General features: G+C 42.3%; 1 protein-coding gene across 4 annotated transcripts in view; it reads left to right on the top strand.

The window, feature by feature from the left end:
• The window catches only part of EMID1 (EMI domain containing 1), a 186,524-nt gene that overhangs the window by 56,289 nt on the left and 108,039 nt on the right, over positions 1–22,196 (top strand). For all 4 annotated transcript variants that reach the window (XM_073630541.1, XM_073630549.1, XM_073630558.1 and 1 more), the window contains exon 4: positions 14,701–14,790. In XM_073630541.1, the coding sequence (XP_073486642.1) occupies positions 14,701–14,790 (90 nt within the window). The remainder of the gene's footprint in view (positions 1–14,700; positions 14,791–22,196) is intronic.

Below are 22,196 nucleotides of genomic sequence, written 5' to 3' on the forward strand. Positions count from 1 at the left end.
TTTAATTGAAGCACCTGATTAGAGCCATAGGCTCTAATAGGCGTCAAAAAAGGTGACCTGCAAGCGCCATGCTGGGCGCTCGCAGGTCACTCAGCTGTGTTAGAAAAGTGAATGAATATTCGCTTTCCTAACACTAAACCGCCTCTCCGCCAATCTGTTACCCGTCACCTGCTTGGCTGAAACGACAGGCGCTGTGATTGGATGTGATTGGCGTCCAGTCATAGCAGAGGATGGGAAGAGAGGATGGGAGACGACATCGAGGAGCTGTCCCATCACCACCGAGACAGAGTAAGTACAGACTGTGGGCGGGGGGAACACTGGCAGCATTTGATATGGCACATGGGCTGCGTTTGATGGGGCACAGTGGGAGCATTTGATGGGGCACAGTGAGGCTGCATTTGATGGGCACAGTGAGGCTGCATTTGATGGGGCACAGTGGCTGCATAAGATGGGTACAGTGGCTGCATAAGACTGGCACAGTAGCTGCATTTGATGACACAGTGGCAGCATTTGATGGCACAGTGGGAGCATTTGATATTGCACAGTGGCTGCGTTTGATGGGCACAGTGGCTGCGTTTGATGGGCACAGTGGCTGCGTTTGATGGGCACAGTGGCTGCGTTTGATGGACACAGTGGCTGCGTTTGATGGCACAGTGGCAGCAATTGATGGGCACAGTGGCTGCGTTTGATGGTACAGCGGTGGCAGTTGATGGCACAGTGGCTGCGATTGATGGTACAGTGAGGCTGCAATTGATGTTTTTTTTTTCCGAATTTCTCAGTTTGTTTGCGCCCCCCAAAAATTTTGAGCACCAGCCGCTACTGATCTCTAATAATAACACAAGTGGACATTTTGGGAGAAAGTTACTGATACGTCTGACGTAGAAGGAAACCTGTGCAGACTGTTTTCTGACTGGACTTTTTCTAAACCCAAGTCCTAGCGCTGCAACTCAAGAGTGCCAACTTGTTAGCTTCTGTCATGAATTTCAAGGACCTGAAGAAAAGATCTGTGCCAAGGTCATAGGTTGAGGAGAGTTAGACCCCCATAATGCCATGGCTGGTAGGCAGACATGACATCTCAGGTACAGAATTCTTGCTACCGGAGACCCTGATAGGTTCATGGAGCTGGTGGCTTTTGTAATTTTAAGGGCTCACGCACACAAGACGTTTTTACAGCTGCTGTTAGGGTGCTTCCAGGAGCAGTAAAAACGAGCTGTAAAAACAAAAAATGCCCCTAAACGTTGTAACAAGCTGATAGCCATGTTTGGCGTTTTTAGGCGTTTTTACATTATAGGGAGTGTTTCGAATGAAAAAACATGCCCAAAAACGCTAACGCCAAGAAACACAGGAAAACGCGAAGTAACGCTAATGTAAAAACACGGCTAAACGCTGTAGCGCTGGCGTTTTTTAGAACGTCCTGTGTGCATGAGTCCAAAGGGTCAGTCTAAGCAATATTTAAATTTTGGATAGGTCAGCCTTTTAGTGTGAGAATTACCACTTGAATACTAACTTGTATATAGCCCTTCATTACAAGGCATTTTTTTCAGTTTTTAGTGCTATGATAGTTTCGCTGACTATTACTCGAACATGCAACACTGTACCCAAATACATTTTAAATCATTTTTTGAGACAGATAAAGATCTCTTTTGGTGGTATTTAATCACCTGTGGGTTTTCTTCACTATATAAAGGGGAAAAAAAGACCAGATTTGGGATTGCTTACATTTACCTTTCATTTGTTTACCTTTTCACCCCTTTAAAAAAAAACTCAATCATTGGTGGTCAGTGTTATTCCCCCCAAAATAGGAAAAACAAATAATCAATGTTAAGCTGGCCATACACCTATAGATTATCTGCAGATTTTCTATGGTTAGATAGAAAATGTGCAACAGATCTCTCCATGTTCGCTAAACTGTGTGGATGGAGGAATCTCCCACTTTTTCCATCTAACCATAGAAAATCTGCAGATAATCTATAGGTGTATGGCCAGCCTTAGTCAGGGGCACTTTATCAGCCACACCCATCCCTTTAAAAAAAATATCCCACAATTAATGGTAGTCAGTGTCAATTTAAACCTCCCCCTTCCCCTGATGGATATCAATCAAAAGTATAATTGTCTGGTTTACTATTTTACATTTTTGGTTTGTTTCGTATGATCTTGAGATTGTCTGTTCAGACTGGTGATTCCAGCCTGATGGACCAACAGTATACAGTAATGGCATGTTTCTGAAGGAACATTTGGGACATTTTTAATATTATAAGCCTCATATATAGCCTTATATAGCCTCGTAGTTGTTGTATTCATTCACAAAGCTTTAAAGTGATTGTAAAGGATCGTTTTTTTTTTTTTTTTTTAAATAACAAACATGTCATACTTACCTCCACTGTGCAGCTGGTTTTGCACAGAGTGGCCCCGAACCTCCTCTTCTGGGGTCCCTCCAGCAGCTCTCGCGGCTCCTCCCCACATCAGATAACTCCCTAGGACAAGTGCTGTCCAGAGGGGGTTACCTTGCAGGCGTGCTCCCGAGTCCAGCATTTGCATCCACAGACACGAATGCCGGACTCACCCCCCCGGCGCCCGCATCATTGGATTTGATTGACAGCAGTGGATGCCAATGGCTGCGCTGCTATCAATCTATCCAATCAAGAGCCGGGACCCCGTGGAGAGAGGGACAGCGTGTGCCCGCCGAAGAGATAAAGGGGCTCAGGTAAGTAAAACGGGAGGCTGGGGGGCCGGTGACTGCCAGAAGTTATTTCACCTTACTGCATAAGATGAAAAAACAGGAGGGTTTACAACCCCTTTAAAGGCTATATTCCCCTTTTCCAGAAAATAGCCCATGCAGTCAAGGGGCCCCAGTGGATGCTTATTCCCAGCATTGCATGAGTGAAAACCAGTGGTTTTCACATTCTAGCAACAAGCCAGAATGTGGGGTTATTAATTAGGAGCTTTCAGGCCAGGCCTCTGAGGGGACCCAAATGGCCTATGGGAATGACAATAATATTACTGAACATTTTACAAAGCTACACAGTTTTTCAAACTCTAATGTTCTGGAAAAGGTGAGCTTTTAACACCAGCCTTATGCCTCGTACACATAATGAAATGAGATTATCGGACAAATGATTGTCTTTTTTTTTTGCATGCTAATCTCATATCGAAAATGAAGAGGTTACTAAAGTTAGGAAAATTTTCATACGACAGAATAAAAAATCGGAAGTGATGTAATGTATTTGTATCTTTGGATGACAACTCTACTGATTAAACAAAAAATCGTACAATCTGGCATCGTACAAGGGGAAATTTTTCATGCGTGCACCATCAGATAATATCAGATGAACTGTCATGATCGGCTATCGAAAGCTGTGTACTAATGATCAGATTATCATATGATCGCTTCAAAAGCGGTATTTTTCTTATGATTTTCAGGTTGTGTGTACGGGCCATAAGGCATTCTATTTGCAGCCAATTTGCAGTAATTTTCATATTTCATATTTCATTGAACTCACTGAAAATAAGGATACTTACACCTGTGTCAACTTTTTTTTTTTTTTTTTGCTTTCAACTGGCTTTGCATTTTTATACTAGTCTATGGGAATGCAAAACCTGCTTGACAGTCAAACAAAGGAGGTCAACTGCAAGTCAAATGAACCTGTCAATACATTTTGAATGGTCTCACAGATAACTCAAACTGATGTCAGACTGGCACAAGCCCAAATTCGACACAGACCTTTATTCTGGTGTGTTAACTTTGTAAATTGAGCCTATTGAGTGTTATGTTTGCAGCTGCGGAAATTGTCATCTAAAAGAGTGGTTAGTGAGCACTCATCCAGGTACAACTCATTTCTCTTTAACCACTGAAGGACCGGGCCTATTTTTTACACTTAGTGTTTACAAGTTAAAATCATTTTTTTTTTTTTGCTAGAAAATTACTTAAAACCCCCAAACATTATATTTTTTTTTCAGACACACTAGAGAATAAATGTGAATAAATGATTTCGCGCAAACTGCTATGTGCAGATAGGGTACACAGATAATATATATACTGCAGTGAATAAATGTGTCTAAAGTATCCACATAAAATAACTGTTTTCAATATGTAATAAAGCATATATTCAAAAATTAATAATAATATATCGTACAAAAATATTTTCGTGCAAAAATATTAAGAAGGTGTCCTAATATGAAGGAAATGTGGAAAAATGCCACTAAAAAATATATCGTGTAGCACCTTTCATTGAACAATAGGATAAAACTATGAATAAAGGTGTATGGGAAATCAAAAACTCAAAATTACACAATAAGTGTTCATGTATTGGTAAAGGTTCAAGTCCTCTTTAAACGGACAAATAGGTGTATAAAGTTCTGTGATGGTTAAATTTGGTGAAATAAAGTGTCCATAGATGGTCTTGCTGTGATTTCTCCAGTGCTATAGTCTCCCAAAACTCTCACCTCAGTGTTATGAAAACAAGCAGTCACCATCCGAGACCTCCACCGCCCTCCACAGGCAGGCAGACCCCTCTGCGCTCCTCCCACGGGTGCAAACACTTCACTCCAAAATCGCTATGGTGAAGAGGTGCCTCAGTACAAGACGGGGGACAAAAATAGAGAAACCTCCAATAGTGCAGTATGTCGGGGATAAAATGTGTTTATTAAAATAGGGCAAAATAGACTCTTACATAGAAGTATTAAAAATAATACAGGGAACAAATTTGGCATTGGTAATCGCCTTCTCACGTCACTTCCGGTCACGGCTATCCCGGCCAATCCAGCGGTCGTTGCAATACTTTATATCGCACCGTGTTTGCGCAGCGGTCTTACAAACCCATTTTTTTTTTTTTTATATTGTGAAAGATAATGTTATGCCAAAATTAATACCCAACATGTCATGCTTCAAAATTGCGCCCGCTCGTGGAATGGTGACTTTGACGCTTAAAAATCTCCATAGGCAAAGTTTAAAAATGTCTACAGGTTACAAGTTTTGAGTTACAGGGGAGGTCTTTTGCTAGAATTATTGCTCTCGCTCTAATGATCGTGGAGATACCTCACATGTGTGGTTTGACCACCGTTTACTTACTTACGCGACTTACGGATGCGTTCGCTTCTGCGTGTAAACGCGGCAGAACGGAGCGCTTAAACATTTTTTTTCTTATTTATTTTACTTTTTTATTTTTTTATTTTTACACTATCCCTTTAAAAAAAAAAAATTGGATCACTTTTATTTCTATTACAAGGAATGTAAACATCCCTTGTAATAGAAAAAAAAGCATGACAGGACCTCTTTAATGAAAGATCTGGGGTCAAAAAGACATTTACACTTAAATGCAATAAAAGAAAAAAAAAAATCTCTTTTTTTTTCAATACATTTTTTTTCCCCTTTAAGACCATTGGGCAGAAGTGACGTTGCTTCCGTCATCCAATGGTCCAATGGTATGGAGTATAGTGTTGGCCATCATTCCCTCACTCAACTTCCAGCCTCATCTCCGCCGCTACTGATGGATCCGGTAAGTGGTGGAGATGACCGGGTAGCCGCCAATAAAAGTGATCTTGCGCTAAATCTGCCGCAGAGACTACCTTTATCTGAAAGTGGACCATCTGCAGTTTTTAAAAATGTTATGGCAGCTATCTACTGTCATAACAATGATATTCAACATCAAAGTACCGACGTATAAAGACGGCGGGAGGTCCGGAAGTAGTTAAAGGATAAATTCAGCTATGTAACATGTTCCACTCATATTTAGGGTGGAACATGGAACTTGTTCTAGCCCCTGCCCCCTCTCTGCCTGATGCCCTTCTGCCTGTGACAGCGGAAGGGGGTTCTTCTCCCCGCACCCGCTGTCACTTTTTAAATACAGCATATTTCTGTGAATGAATTTCATCTACATGAGTCCTGACCTCACAAATGCACTTCTGGAAGAATGGTCAAACTTACCCATAGACTGGGATGTCATTAAAGTTCATGTGTGTGTAAGGCCCCATTCACACTAGCGCGTTTTTTGATGCATTTTGCATTTTGCAGAAATGCACGGGAATTTTTTAACATGGGTTCCTATGGAACATGTTCACATCAATGCTTTTTTGTATCTCCGCGTTTTTGGAAAGGGTCGGGGACTTTTTCTCATGCAAAATGCAGCGTTTTGCATGTAATGGTTTTCAATGGACAAGCATCAAAAACGCAAGTGCACCTTTTTTGCACCTTTTTTGCAGCGTTTTTGATGCGTTTTTGGTGCGTTTTTGGTGCGTTTTTGCCGTTTTTTTTTTTTTTTTTTATTTATTTTTTTTTTTGTAATTTTTTTGTAAGACTGTAAAAAAAAATGAAAAAAAAAAAAAAAAAAAAAAAACGCAAAACGCAAATCGCGGCAAAAACGCCGCTAAAACGCGGCAAAAACGCGGCAAGCATGAAAAAAAAACCTCCAAAAACGCTCAAAAGCAACATGCATAGGTGTGAATCGAGCCTTAAGGCAGGTGTCCCAATACTTTTGGTAATATGATGTATATTAAAGAACAAATGCATTGTCATGCAGTGGGCTGGAAACAACTGAGGCAGGTACATTTGTTGACCTGTTGATGTGTGCATGAGAACGCATGCATAAGTGTGAATGGGCCCTTAAATAAAGCAGTGCTGCGATTTACAATGTCTTAGGCCCCTTTCACACTGAGGCGCTTCTAAACTGCCAGTAAAACACTGAGCGCTTTTGAAGAGCTTTTCAGGCGCTTTCAAAGAGCTTTCCATTAATTTCAATGGAGAGGGGCGTTTTTTCACCACCCTGCCAGCACACTGCCCCAGTGTGAAAGCATTCATTGATTTTAATGGAAATAGGTTTTCGTGAGCTTTTCAGGCACTTTTTTTTTGTGTGAATGCTCCTCAGTGTGAAAGGGGCCTGAGGTAAAGACTTATTTTCTTTATTTGATTTGCCTTTTGTAAGACTCTCCTTAACATTATCTCTCTACTCACTGTCACTGGGCGGGCGTCGGCTGTAAAGCGGCGCTATTTTTAGCGCCGTTTTACCGTCATTTTAGCGGTGCTTTTCTACCGTGCTTTTAACCCCCGCTAGCCGCCGAAAAAGGGTTAAAGCCCCCGCAAAGCACCACTGCAGTCTGCCCAATTGTTTTCAATACACCGTTCCTACAGTGCTGCAAAGATGCGGCTTGCAGGACTTTTTTTACTGTCCTGCAAGTGCACCGCTCCAGGGTGAAAGCCCTCGGGCTTTAAAACTGGAGAGACAGGAGAGGCTCTTTACAGGCAATATGCAGGCACTATTTTTAGCGCTGTAGCGCCTATAAAGTGCCTCAATGTGAAAGTAGCCTAAGACTCCTTTCAACACTGGGGCGCTTTTCAGGGATTTTAACGCTAAAAATAGCAACTGTAGAACGCCTGAAAAGCGCCTCTCATGCCTCCTCAGTGTGAAAGTCTGAGTGCTTTCCCACTGGAGCGGTGCGCTTGCAGGATGTGTAAAAAAGTCCTGCAAGCAGCATCTTTGAGGCAGTGTGGGAGCGCTGTATATACTGCTCCTCCATGGCTCCAACCATTGGAATGAATAGGCAGTGCTGCCGAAGCGCCTGCAAAGCGCTTTGGCAACACCGCAACATGGGTGCTTTTAACCCTTTCTTCAGCCACTAGCGGGGGTTAAAAGCTCCTTGCTAGAGGCCGAATAGCGCCGCTATAACAGCGGTAAAGCGCCGCTAAAATTAGCAACACTTTACCACTAACACCGACACCGCCGCAGTGTGAAAGTACCCTAACTGCACAAAACATTTTTCATTTTAGCACAAGCATTTAGCTGTTAGTTAAAGCTTTGTTATTTTTATGTACTGGTGAAAAATGTGATACAATGTATTCTGCTCTATGTACAGGTGTAAAATGTGATACAATGTATTTAGTTTAGGTACCTCTTCTAGTGAATCATGATTATTAGCATGCTTTATTCTTTCTATCGTGAATTAAAGTAAACCCCTCACACAAAACATGTGACTAACATGCACAGAGGGCTGTCTTTTCATATGGGTGATTAAAGAAGAGGAGTGGGGCCCATATGTGCATATAAATCTCTGTGGAGGATTATGCCATATAGTACAAGATTATAGAGGATTTTGTGTGTTTCTGTTGGATTAGGTAAAGATTTGTACCTGTCTCCCAGTAACACAAGGGCAGCTTACAACACAGGCAGGATTGGAATTGGTATGCACTAAGAAGGATGCTTCCCATTCTCAGAGTTGATTTCTTAGTACACGTCACTTGTCTTTGGGGTTTGATCTATTTATGATCTATTATTTCTAGGAATACCCAGACCTGAACAAATTGAGCCAGATGACCTATATTATCAAAAATATTATTCAAATAATAACTGGTATCTTATAAGCAAGGTGTAGTATGTTTTCATTAAAGTGGTATTATAGGTTTGGCTCTTTTTTTTAAATAGCAAACATGTCACACTTATCTCCTTTGTGCAGTGGTTTTGCACAGAGCAGCCTCAATCCTCCTCTCCCCCGCCAGCGCTCCTGGCTCCTTCCTTTTGACCAGTGCCCCCAATAGCAAGCTGCTTGCTATGGGGTACTAGTGCATGCTCACTCCAGAGCGCCCTGCTCTATAGGTCCATAAGACACATAGAGCTGCCGCTCAGCCCCGCCTCATCCTGTCCCCACCCTGTCCCGCCCCCATTCTCTCCTCATTGGCTACCTGGCTGTGATTGACAGCAGTGAGAGCCAATGGCTCCCGCTGCTTTCTTAGCCAATGAGGAGAGAGAGTCCTAGGACAACCATGGCTCTCGTGCACATCGATGGATCGAGATGGGGCTCAGGTGAGTTGGGGGGGCTGTTGGGGGAGCTGCACCCATAGGATGCATAAAGGTAAAAACCCTTCAGCCTGCACTGTAAGCACCAAATTTGGGTCGTTATTGAAGGGTTTAATGACTTTCAAATTTTTTATAAGCTTACATTACCGTATTTTTGCTATTGTACTAAATATAGAGATTTATAGATTATCCAGTAGAAAGAGCTGTCAGTGGTTTCGCGCCATAAAGCTGGCCATATGTGGGTTCAATTTTTCCTTCAACCAGCAGGTTTAATGAAAGAAACTGACCAGATTTGGCAGATTGACTTCTGTTCAGCCACAGTGGCCATATATAGATCGAAATTCGACCGATCCCTGCTGAACTGCCCAAATTTCAATCCATGGCCAGCTTTACTCTTAGCAGCTGTTGAGGTACAACACATAGGTAGATCGTTGTTTAAAGAGTCAGTTGGTTCACAGAATACATACAGTATACATACTGTATATAATTACATATCTTACACAGAAACAAGTTTTTTTTAAAGCAATAATACATATTGCTAGGATGATTTACAAAATGATTTAAAAAAAAATAATGAAGCACAAACACGTCATTGGATACCTATAGTTCTTTGTTAAATACACAGGCAATTTTAAGTGTACCTGTATCCGGGAAAAAAAAAACATCATGTGTCCTTGTAACCTCTGTGGACTCAACTAAAACCCTAAACAATTTTGTCAGCTTTCTTGTTTTTCATGTTTTGTGAACTACAGAACACCAGCCCTCATGTACTGAAATCAGGAGAGGGAGAGGTGTTTGCAGTCCAAATCAGGTGAGCAAATATAAAGGAGAAAAACTGTGAACAAGGACACCGCCATCTACATATTTCCAAAAATAATTTTTAGATAAACTTCAGCTTTAATTCTATATCAATATGTTCTGTAAACCTATAATATATTCTATTCTGTATACCTTCCTAATATATATATATATATATATATATATAACAGTTGCGTGCAATTTCAAAGTAGTCCAATTTTTTTTTATTTCATTTTTTTCATTGCATTCTTTATTCATGATTTTCATCGTAATGCAAAACTGGGGATTCAGGGTTTAAAAAACAACATAAAGTATATTTTTCATTTTAGTCTTTATTAATGGCATTAAATATTCCATTTATGTGGAGACCAATCATTATACGGTGAAAGTTGTAGAAGCAAGAGAACCTGGGTACAGGGTAAAAGTCCAATAATCAAGGAGGGGTGGGTCCCAAGGACTTCTTATAGAAAGGTTCCAAATGGGTCAATACACTTCATTTTAGGTGGCCCAAGGTGTGAGGGTTGGTATGTCTAAATCTGGTACCCGATGACAACTTGAGTGGGTAGATGGAAGAAACAGGAGAGATAGGGTCTTGTGGGGTCAGGGAGCAGTGAGGACTTTCCTGCAGTCTACTGGGCATATGATGGAAAATTCCATTATCACATAAAACCTTATGTCAGAATGATTCAAAGGTTTAGAAATGTAGGCTGCTGCATATCATAAGCATTAGGATCCTTTTCCAGTTTCTCCTAAGCAGTAATAAAAACAGAGCTCAGTGGCTAAAGCTGAAATTTTTGTACACAAGTTGAAGAGTGAGATCAGTGAGTCATTTGCCTAACCCCTTTCCCTCCCACAATTGTTCTGTACTGTCTCTTTAGCTAACCCTTAGTGCTGTGGGAACCCTTTGTCCTGTATCAATCCGTATGCCAGGGAAAATAAAATAAACATGTGCAGTACATCTCTGTAATACGTGCACATTTCCCCATATTTTATCCCTTTAAAGCCCCTGCAAGTACAGAGAAAGAAATGCCAGAAATGAATTCAGTTTCAAAGTCCTGTTGTAGGCTGACAACACACAGCATTTTTCTGGACAGAGTGGTGTCAGCCCTGTCCAGTTGTCTTTTGCTAAACTGTGCCACTCCCACTATCTCCACAACATAGAGACTAGTCATGTTGTAGTCCCAAGATAATAACTAGGAGGGCTAATTAGATTTTTGAGAAAACACAGGAAGTGTAAACAAGAAATAGGGCAGCCAGCCCTGAATTTTGAACAGATATAACATCAAACATACAATGAACCACAATGAACCAATTTCAAATCGCACATAAAACAGAGCAAATAAGAGGAGTTTGTTGTAGGCGTTTACACACATTTTAAATATTTATTTGTAAAACAAGGATTGTATATGTACTGCACATTAAAAAAGCTAAAAAGCATTGTTTAAAAACTTATAAACTTAAAATTGACACAGATCTATTATAGAGTCCCTTTAAAGACCCAGAAAGAACCAGAAGCATTTAAAACCTAATTGCTAAAGTTTCACCCCATGTAACCTACTTGTGCCAAAAGACTGCAAACAATAGCTTGTATGTTTGCCCAAAGAGTATAAATTACCAAGCCACATGTGACATCCGGAGCTCCATTCTTCTGCCTATGAGAAGTGTATGGGCAATGATGTACCCATTATATCACAGGAAACTCTGGGTACCACCTCAAAGCTTCAGAGACCTGAATAGCAACCCAGAAACACAGTACGTTCTCTGAGCAAGTTAAAAGTATTTTTTATAGTAAATGTGATATTCATAGCTACCAACTGCCTCTCTTTTGGAGGGACTGTCCCTCTTTTGAGACCAAATCCTGCTGTCTCTCATGCTGCCTTAGTTGTCCCTCTTTTTGGTCTGATGTGTACATCTCTATACAAAATTTACTGTTTTACTACCAAAAATGTTTTGCTGGACTAATATTTTTATCTTTTTATTTATATCACTGCATTTTCTATTTTGAAAAGCAATAATAAAGCTCAAAAAGCACATGTGGTTTAGTCAATCATTTTCTGCATATTAGGTCTATGCGGTCCATGTAAGTGGGGCCATAGCAAGGACGTGCCCTTTGCCTACATACAGTACCTTGAAAAAGTATTCACACCCCTTGAAATTTTTTCACATTTTGTCATGTTACTCCTGCAGTCACAAAAAAAAAAGCTGGAGGAGCTGCAGAGATCCACAGCTCAGGTGGGAGAATCTATTAGTCGTGCATTCCACAAATCTGGCCTTTATGGAATAATGAAAGAAAGCCATAAGAAGTCCCATTTGCAGTTTGTGAGAAGCCATGTGGGGGACACAGCAAATATGTGGAAGAAGGTGCTTTGGTCAGATGAGACCAAAATTGAACAGTTTAACCTAAAAGCAAAATGCTTTGTGTGGCAGAAAACTAACACTACACATCACCCTGAACACACCATCCCCACCTGAAAACATGGTGGAGACAGCATCATGTTGTGGGGATCCTCTTCTTCAGCAGGGACAGGGAAGCTGGTCAGAGTTGATGGGAAGATGGATGGAGACAAATACAGGGCAATCTTAGAAGAAAACCTGTTAGAGTCTGCAAAAGACTTTAGACTGGGGCGGAGGTTCACCTTCCAGCAGGACAACGACCCTAAACATACAGCCATAGCTACAATGGAATGGTTTAGATCAAAGTATATTCATGTGTTAGAATGGCCCAATCAAAGTCCAGACCTAAATCCAATTGAAAATCTGCAGCAAGACTTGAAAAATTGCTGTTCACAGATGCTCTCCATCCAATCTGACAGAGCTTGAGCTATTTTGCAAAGAAGAATGGGCAAAAATGTCACTCTCTAGATGTGCAAAGCTGGTAGAGACATCCCCAAAAAGACTTGCAGCTGTAATCGCAGTGAAAGGGGGTTCTACAAAGTATTGACTCAGGGGGGCTGAATACAAATGCACGCCACACTTTTCACATATTTATTTGTAAAGAATTTTGAAAAACATTTATCATTTTCTTTCCACTTCACAATTTTGTGCCACTTTGTGTTGGTCTATCACATAAAATCCCAATAAAAAAAAAATTACGTTTTTGTTTGTAACATGTAAATGTGGAAAATGTCAAGGGGTGTGAATACTTTTCCAAGGCACTGTACTGTGTGCTACAAGGTGTCCCTCCTTTATCATTTTAGAAAGGTGGGAGGTATGGATATTCACCTGCTATTAAATATCTGTCATGGCTGCCAGCTACGTATTCACTCCATTAGAAATAGACCAAATTTAACTGTGGGGCATTTGACGTGTATTTTAAATCATTCCTTGGCATGCAAATACACATCTAGGTGCTGGAGTATTCTATGGGTAAATTGTTGCAGACAGTAATACGGTTTTCATGTTTAACATTTAGATACAATTTATTTATAGTCAGTGATTTGTATAACAACCAGATGATGTAGCTTGTGAAAAAAGCTCGTACAGAAGGAGACCGTGTGAAAAACTGATGGGCTATATATAGTATGGTGGGACAAATTAGCATTTTAAGTCTGCCTTTATCCTCCAGATTCTCGTCTTTTTATTTAAAGTAATGCTGGTCATACATGGCAACTATCTTTTGTTGACAATGCTAAAAGTGCGAATAGACCCTAAGAAGAATGTCAGACAGGTGCTCAAATGTGGAGCATTTATCTGGTAGAGAGTTGCTTTGTGTCTCCCCCGCCAGAGCCGCATCAGCTTAGCACAGATCTGAATGGGATCGGTCTTCCCCTTGTCATGCAAGCTTGGCAGAGAGCAATCCCCATTCATTTCTACTGCTGAGCTGTTGTAGCTCAGTAGGGGGGTGACACACAGCCTTTTTCTGACAGAAATGATCAGATCACCCATCTAAAACTACGCCAGCACTTGCTAGTGCTTATTCATTACTTTCCTTTCTGTGTGCAAAGTGCATATTCCCAGCTTAAAATGTCTACATTTGTAGAAGTATATGTATCCGCAGTCAGATTTTTTTTTTTCTTGTGTGTCATGAATGTGAGATCATATTCCTTCACTAGCTGTAGTGTAATAATAGAACGCTTTTTGCGTCACCAAACTTTGAGGTGTTCAACCATCTTCAAAGTGTCATATATAGTAACACAAGCTTGGATACCTTCTGGTGGTATGAAAGCTGACCAACCATATTAAACTGGCATGTTTGAATGAGCAGCATTAAGGATGAACTCCAGACACACTAAAACTTTCATTAAAATATATTCCTCAATAGCCCAACATCCTTAGCAAACCTAGATATTACCATGTAAATGTAGTAGTGACACCATCACTGTGCCGTACATAGCACAAAGCTATGGGAGGAACCATAAAGACCCACCCACTACAAACTGCCTGCAGAAAATGACAGAAGGGAGCGGAGACAAGACCAGTCACCGGAGAAATAGCAGCAGTGACCGGTCTTTTTTACAGGAAATTCCTGCACAGAGGTAAAGATTTACACCAGATAACTGTGCAGATCTGGAAGAAATACACAAAGCACACCAATGTAATGCCCCGTACACACGGTCGGACATTGATTGGACATTCCGACAACAAAATCCATGGATTTTTTTCTGACGGATGTTGGCTCAAACTTGTCTTGCATACACACGGTCACACAAAGTTGTCAGAAAATCTGATCGTTCTGAACACGGTGACGTAAAACACGTACGTCGGGACTATAAACAGGGCAGTACCCAATAGCTTTCATCTCTTTATTTATTCTGAGTATGCGTGGCACTTTGTGCGTCGGATTTGTGTACACACGATCGGAAATTCCGACAACGGATTTTGTTGTCGGAAAATTTTATAGCAAGCTCTCAAACTTTGTGTGTCAGAAAATCCGATGGAAAATGTGTGATGGAGCCTACACACGGTCGGAATTTCCGACAACAAGGTCCTATCGCACATTTTCCGTTGGAAAATCCGACCGTGTGTCCGGGGCATTAGAATACACATGCCTTTTGCATTTAGACATTTTTTTATTATCCTGGAGCTCAGCTTAAATAACTTTTTAAAATACATTTATACAAATACAAGTTTAATCATAAAATGGTGGTTGGCCTGTCTTGAAAAAATGTATGTGTTACAGGCCCTGGATCCCTATCAGAGGTGCAAGACAGTCCACGGATCACTACCACAGTTCGTAAAATGCCCCCTAGGGATGGAGCCACCTTCTCAGGTAACTGGCGACTTACTGATTTCTGGTACGGAAATCCATTTTTGTGATGTAGTAATTTGTAATTTTACCTGATATAATATAACTTTTGCAAACAATTACTTGCCTCTGTGGGCCTGATTTGTGAAAGATGGAGCCAATGAAACTGGATCTGCTGCTCATTGTAACCTATTAGATGCCTTGTTTAATTGTTTTACCAGGAAAGCCTTTTAATATGGAAACCGAGGCCCAATGGTTTGGCATTCCAGCATTGGTTTTGCTTAAGTTTTATAAGTTATACGTTTTGTAAACTATAGTTTGCTATATGTATAGTTATGTCAGCATTGCTAAGGCTTGCACCAAATTGTTTTATAACCTTTCTACAATTAGTTTATATCCATTACCAGGCAGAGTACAGTATATAGACTTTTCCTATCTAAAGGCCTATGTCGATGGGCTTTTGTTCGCTTCAAATGGGTTTGGATTACATAGCTACATAGTTAGTCAGGTTGGACTATATAAGACTATGGAAATACAAAACTCAGAAATACAGGCCAGCTGTCAAATGCACTTGCCAATGAATTCTAAATGAACCCAGAAGCGTCTCAAACTGATGTCATATTGTTGCAATCTACACAAGCCAAAAGCCCCTTGATTGTAATATTCACTATACACTATATAAGTATTGTAATTCTTCCATATTGAGAGCAGCAGTGGAACCAGATAGCACAATGCAGCCTATGCCATCTGAGAAGTAGCCTACATATGTGATGGCATCATTCTTTACAGGGCCTCTTGGTCTTTGCAGGCTTTTACCATGGGAGTTGTGCATGTCAGCTTTCTGGTTCAATAATTGTTATTCATTTAAAAACCGAGTAACAGGAAAAAGCACCCAATCCGCCCATGCAGGGGCTAGAACTGGCAACATGAATATAGGCAGGCTTACACAGTGCTAACAAAAAGGAGGCACAACCATCACAATCAATTGTAATAGACATGAATACAAAACAGGAAAAGTCCATGGAAAATACCCTTAGCTGGCGGAGCAAACCTGGCCATAAGAAATTGCAGACAACGTTGCAGTATGTTCTGGACACATATACTCGGAATGGTCCGGGGTGGAAAGTGGGGTTCTGTCCTGAGACCAATCCTATTTAATGTATTCATAAACAACCTGGAGGATGGGATAAACAGCTCAATCTCTGTATTTACGGATGATACTAAGCTAAGCAGGGTGATAACTTCTCCGCAGGATGTGGAAACTTTGCATGAAGATCTGAACAAATTAATGGGGTGGGCAACTACATGGCAAATGAGGTTTAATGTAGAAAAATGTAAAATAATGCATTTGGGTGGCAAAAATATAAATGCAATCCACTCACTAGGGGGAGATCCTCTGGGGAAATCTAGGATGGAAAAGGACCTGGGGGTCCTAGTAGATGACAGGCTCAGCAATGGCATGCAATGCCAAGCTGCTGCAAGCAAAGCAAACAGAATATTGGCATGCATTAAAAAGGGGATTAACTCCAGAGATAAAACAATAATTCTCCCACTCTACAAGACTCTGGTCCAGCTGTACCTGCAGTATGCGGTCCAGTTCTGGGCACCAGTCCTCAGGAAGGATGTGCTGGAACTGGAGAGAGTCCAGAGAAGGGCAACAAAACTAATAAAGGGACTGGAGGACCTTAGTTATGAGGAAGGGTTATGAGCACTGAACTGGAGAAGAGACGCTTGAGAGGGGATATGATTTCAATGTACAAATACCATACTGGTGACCCCACAATCGGGATAAAGCTTTTCCGCGAAGGGGGATTTAATAAGACACGCGGCCATTCACTAAAATTAGAAGAAAAACGGTTTAACCTTAAACTGCGTAGAGGGTTCTTTACTGTAAGAGTGGTGGTTTCAGTGAGGGGCATTGATAATTTCAAAAAACTATTAGATAAGCACCTGAACAACCACAACATCCAGGGATATACAATGTAATACTGACATAAAATCACACACATAGTTTGGACTTGATGGATTCGTGTCTTTTTTCAACCTCACCTACTATGTAATTATATAACTATAAAAACCACACTGAAAGAGGGCACAAAGTCCCGTCAAGAAAGGAAGATTAAAGGAAAGGGAGACAGGAACGAGAAGAGAAGGCAAGGCCAAGAAGAGGACAGGGGCTCAAGATCATCGACCCTCGACCCAGTCAACACAGGCCCACACTAGTCAGGGGGAGAGTAGGGAAGGCATACGCCAACCATGGTTCTCAAATCTTTAGGAACTTGGCATAGGAATCTTTAGGGATACCAGTGAATGTGGGTTTCTTCCAGGTCTGGGCAATTATCCTCTTAGCTGATATTAACAGCTAGGATATCAATTTTTATTGGCGGGCAAACAAGCCTGGGATGGAGCAATGTAATAAAGCAAATTTGGCATCCTTTCAGATGTTCAGGTGGAACAGGGTATGCAGTAGGCCAAACACTCAAGATCAAAAGCCTGCCAGTCATGGACATGTCCACCAGGTGTGCTTAACATCTCCATGAAGACCACAACCCCAAAAACAGTGGTCACTGGAAGTTGGATTGGCATGGGCAATTTTGTCAGGAACCAAATACCACCATAAGAGCACTTTATAAGCTGCCTCTAAGGTGACAGTTTTAAACGAGTATTTAGTGACAGAAGACCTGGTTTTGCTCCAGTCTGACAAGTCTATCTCAGATGCCAAGTCTCGTTCCCACTGGATCACATAAGAAAGAGAAGTGGAAGATGATCGACTATTTAGGGAAGCAAAGAGAGTGAAAATGAGGCCCGGAGATCCCAGAGAGTGCTGGCAGAAGTGTTCAAACGTCGTTTTCTGAAATGCTGATATTCAATGCTGAAGCTAGAGATAGCGAAAAAACGTAGATTGCGGAGCAACATGGGCCTTTTGAGGGTGGCCCACTTCGGGAAAGACCAAGTGGTCAGAAAGTGTTGCCCATGTGTAAGGCCATGAGAGGTTTACCAAGAGAATGCCTGATGCTGATCTAGGCCAGGAGTAATCAAGGAGTTATTAATGATAGGTAACAGAGGTAGGAAGGGAGATATAAGAGAGCTCAAGTATCATATCGAATCCCATAATTTCTTACTATGTTGCATAAGTGGGCTCAAAGTCACAGATCATAGTTTATGTGGAAGCCATAGAAGCATGTGCATGGAAAGAGGGGCACAATTGAGAAACTCCAGAAGCACCCACAGAGGAACGTCTGAGGAGACATGAAGCAGAAATAACTGGGAAATCTGGGGGGCTAGGTAATATTTGGAGATGTTGGAGACCCGCAACCCCCCTTGCAATCCATGCTCTAAGAATTCTGGGGCACTTGTTGGCCCAGATAAAGTGCAAAATCCTACTCTGGATTAAACAGAGATAGTGTGGAGGGACCTGGACGGGTAGAGTGCGGCAATAATACAAAAGTTTGGGCAAGACTGTAATTTTCACTGATGATACGACATATGCAAGACAGATTGCATGAGGGCAGAACAAAACAGTGGAAAATCATTGGTAGCAAACAAGGAAGAGTAAGTAGGGGTCAATCAGATACCAAGATATTCAATGGAAGAGGATGCCCAGCAGAAGGGAAAGTGGGACTGCAATCGAGCAACCAGCCCAGGGATCAGAGGGACATTTAAAGTTTTATCCACGTTGATACAGAGGCCCGATATAGATGAAAAGCATGTCAAGGCATGTTGCAGGTCAGGGAGAATGGTGAGGGGATTAGTCAAAGTCAGTAGGACATCGTCTGCAAAGAGATTTAGCTTGAAGTCAAGGCCCCCATAAGAGACTCCAGTCACGTTCTGGTCAGCACAAAACGCAATTGCTAGGGATTCTAGGGCTAAGATAAATAGGGCAGGGAGCAACCCTGTCTCTTGCCCCTGTATATTAGGAAAGGCGCTGAAAAACCCCCAGCATATTTGAGCGAGGCTGTCGGTGTTGAATATAGAACCTTAATCTGGGCCAAGAGGGCTTCTCCAAAACCCCAGGGAGAGAGCACAAATTGCAGGTACTCCCAAGAAAGGGAGTCGAGCGATGCACACGTGAGCTGTGACATGTTGGGGTTTTGTCACTAAGCAGTAGTGCCAAATAGTGAGTTCACTCCACGCCAGTAATAGTTTTCAGGGCTTTCCTGACCAATTTTATTTAAAAGAACGTCAAAAGTTCATACCGGTATGTCTGCTCACGCAGGGGGTTCTCGCCATCAATACGAACCAAACATAACATTCAGCCTCCTGGCTCTCTCGGCAGTTTTACTGCTCTGAGTAGTACCCTTGGGTCCTCCTGACCATCAAACCCATCCCATTGTTCGTGCACAGATGCTGTACCTTAGCTCTGCATCTTTCCTTGCAGCTTCCCAGCTGCCCTTTCCCTCATTGACTCTCTCTCTGGCTCGGACCTTGATCTGTCCTGACCTGGACACCACGTTGCAGGGGTCCCCCCCAAAATCCATACCAGACCCTTATCCGAGCGTGCAGCCTGGCAGGAAAAGGGGGGGGGGCGAGCGCCACTCCCTCCTGATGTCATCGACCCAGCAAGCATGCACCTGTCGATGACCTCACAAGGGAGCCTGCCCCTTAGCTATTTAAGAACTGTCAGATGGTGGAGTGGGCAGATGGCGGGAGCCAGTGACGGGTGCGGAGCCTTTGTTTTTTCCACGTCGGCGGCGGTGGTGGCATTCATCGTGATTGACGCTGGATATACACCAGGGGACATTGTTTTTGTTTTTTTCACTTTAAAAAAATACCCAATCACATGCAAGGAAAATAACAACAGCAGCATTCTTGCTTGCACATGATTGGATGATGGAACTCAGTGAGGCTTTCCCTCATTTACTAAGTTGTGGGGCAAATTACCTTGCAGAGTGCATCTGCACTTACAAAGTGCACAGTCTATTTGCCTTCAGTAAATCAGCCTCATTACATTTCATTCTAATCCGCATGCTTGTTCTTGGTCAGTGGCTAGGAAAGGTATAGGCATTTAATTTAGAAGGGGGTCAGCAATGACAATCCCCAGAGCCAGTTTTCTAAAAACCCATACACCCCATGGGTTGGTTTTGACAGTCTATGGACTGAACAAGTGTTTTATATAGTGGACAACAAAAAAACAGAGCCCAGGTTAATTTGCCGCTACCATATGGGTTGTGACCAAAGCTTCCTGCGGAGAATGGAGGGGTTGGGTTTATAAATCTGCTTGCAATAATCATTCAAGGCAGATGACAAGAACCTCCAGCATAAATATTGTGCAACTTGGAAGCATGAACTAGGCAGAAAGCAAAGTGTTACACAGACAAGCAATTTATTTACCCCCAACCCATTGAACAGTTCTATAATTGTGCTACTGTTCTTGGTGATACAAGAGAAAGTCACAGCTTCATAGAGAGGACATTGAGTTAGAGAAAAAAAACAGTACAGCACGGAGAAGATTAAATTTCCCTTAGACAGAAAGAAGCTGTGGAAAGAAAAGACGTTCAGTGGAATAATTACCTGCTAGCTACAGTTTCTAGTTCATTCAGTGGTCTTATGTCTTCTCTTTTTTTTAACAGAAGAGGGTCTTATGTCTTCTTAGAGAAAAAGCATTTGTATAGACTGAACTTTTACCAAAGAAAAGTTCTGCAACTGTAAAATTGTATATTGGCCATACATAGGCAGGTGTTCCAATGAAAATGATAGTGATGATGAACCAGCTAAGGTCGTCTTAAAGAATAGTCTACTCAAAATGTGAAATTTCAGTTGTAGTCCTAATGGACCTACCCATTAAATTCCCCTGCATGTAATTGGCGCAGCTTTATTGTTCAAGGTGAACATTTTCTACACCTGAAGAATTCTAGGTATGGATATTTTATACATAGTTACATTGGTCCAGCTTGGACCAACATAATTATGTTTATATACCAAAGCTGGCTGAAGCCCCGGGAAGCTGGAAATCTCTGAAGTAGACTCTGTTACCCCTGTGATCCCCACCTGATTCCAAGTCCCCTGTCAAGTAGTTGCCCTGCTGAACTCTAAACACTGGAGGTTGGCTGCTCACCACAGGCGCCATTCAGAGAATGGTGGAGAATGTGACGTCGCCAGCCAGCCTGTCCACCTCGCCCAGTCAGAGAATGCTTTGCATTCATTCAGAAAATGAGTTATGTATAAAATATCTAAGGCTGAAAAAGCTAAACAAAATAATCAATTAAAAAAAATAGTTGATCAGCTGATTAGTTGGCCTGCATACAGATTGCAATATTTGTTTACATATTAGAAAATACAGTGCAGCACTCAAACAGTTCAGATCACCATCCATACATGTCAGTAAGTGCCTAAGAGCTTGTGAATGTGTGAGGAGCAAAGCCTCATGGGACATGTAGTCCTGGGCAGGAGAAGGAAGCGAGTGATTTTAAGACCCCTTAACGCAACGCAAGAGTTTATAACCCCTTTTTGGGGTTAAAAACGCCCCGCTAGCATCCAAAAAGCGCCGCTTAACCACTTGCCGACCAGCTCACGCTGATATACGTGGGTGGAATGGCTCTCCTACACAAACTGACGTACCTGTACGTCAGTCCGCAAAAGCAGGATATCGGGCGCGCGTGCGCCCTCCGCGGGAGCGTGCTCACAGGGCCTGCAGACTCGATCTTCACCGGCGGCCCGCGATCGTGGGCGAAGATAGGCAGAAGGGGAACTGCCTATTTAAACAAGGCATTTTCCTGTTCTGCCTAGTGACATGATAGATCTTCTGCTCCCTGTCATCGGGAACAGTGATCTCTGTCATGTTTCAGTAAGCCCATCCCCCCTTTTTTCAAAATTGATGGTCTTTATTTGTTTATAGCGCAAAAATGTGGAATGGCAGAGGTGATCAAATACCACCAAAAGAAAGCTCTATTTGTGGGAAAAAAGGACATCAAATTTGTTTGGGTACAGTGTCGCACAACAGCGCGACACTGTAGGAAGTTAGCACAGAACAAGGATGGTGGGAGCCCCTCATAATGAGCACAGCAGGGGTACAACCCCAGGAAGTCAGCACAGGGATGGTGGGAGCCCCTCATAATGAGCACAGCAGGGGTACAGCTCCAGGAAGTCAGCACCGCACAGGGATGTTGGGAGCCCCTCATAATGAGCACAGCAGGGGTACAAACCCAGGAAGTCAGCACAGCACAGGGATGGTGGGAGCCCCTCATAATGAGCACAGCAGGGGTACAGCCCCAGGAAGTCAACACAGCACAGGGATGGTGGGAGCCCCTCATAATGAGCACAGCAGGGGTACAGCCCCAGGAAGTCAGCACAGCACAGGGATGGTGGGAGCCCCTCATAATGAGCACAGCAGGGGTACAGCCCCAGGAAGTCAGCACAGCACAGGGATGGTGGGACCCCCTCATAATGAGCACAGCAGGGGTATAAACCCAGGAAGTCAGCACAGGGATGGC

Source organism: Aquarana catesbeiana, linkage group LG01, assembly GCF_042186555.1.
Source record: "Aquarana catesbeiana isolate 2022-GZ linkage group LG01, ASM4218655v1, whole genome shotgun sequence".
NCBI lineage: Eukaryota > Metazoa > Chordata > Amphibia > Anura > Ranidae > Aquarana > Aquarana catesbeiana.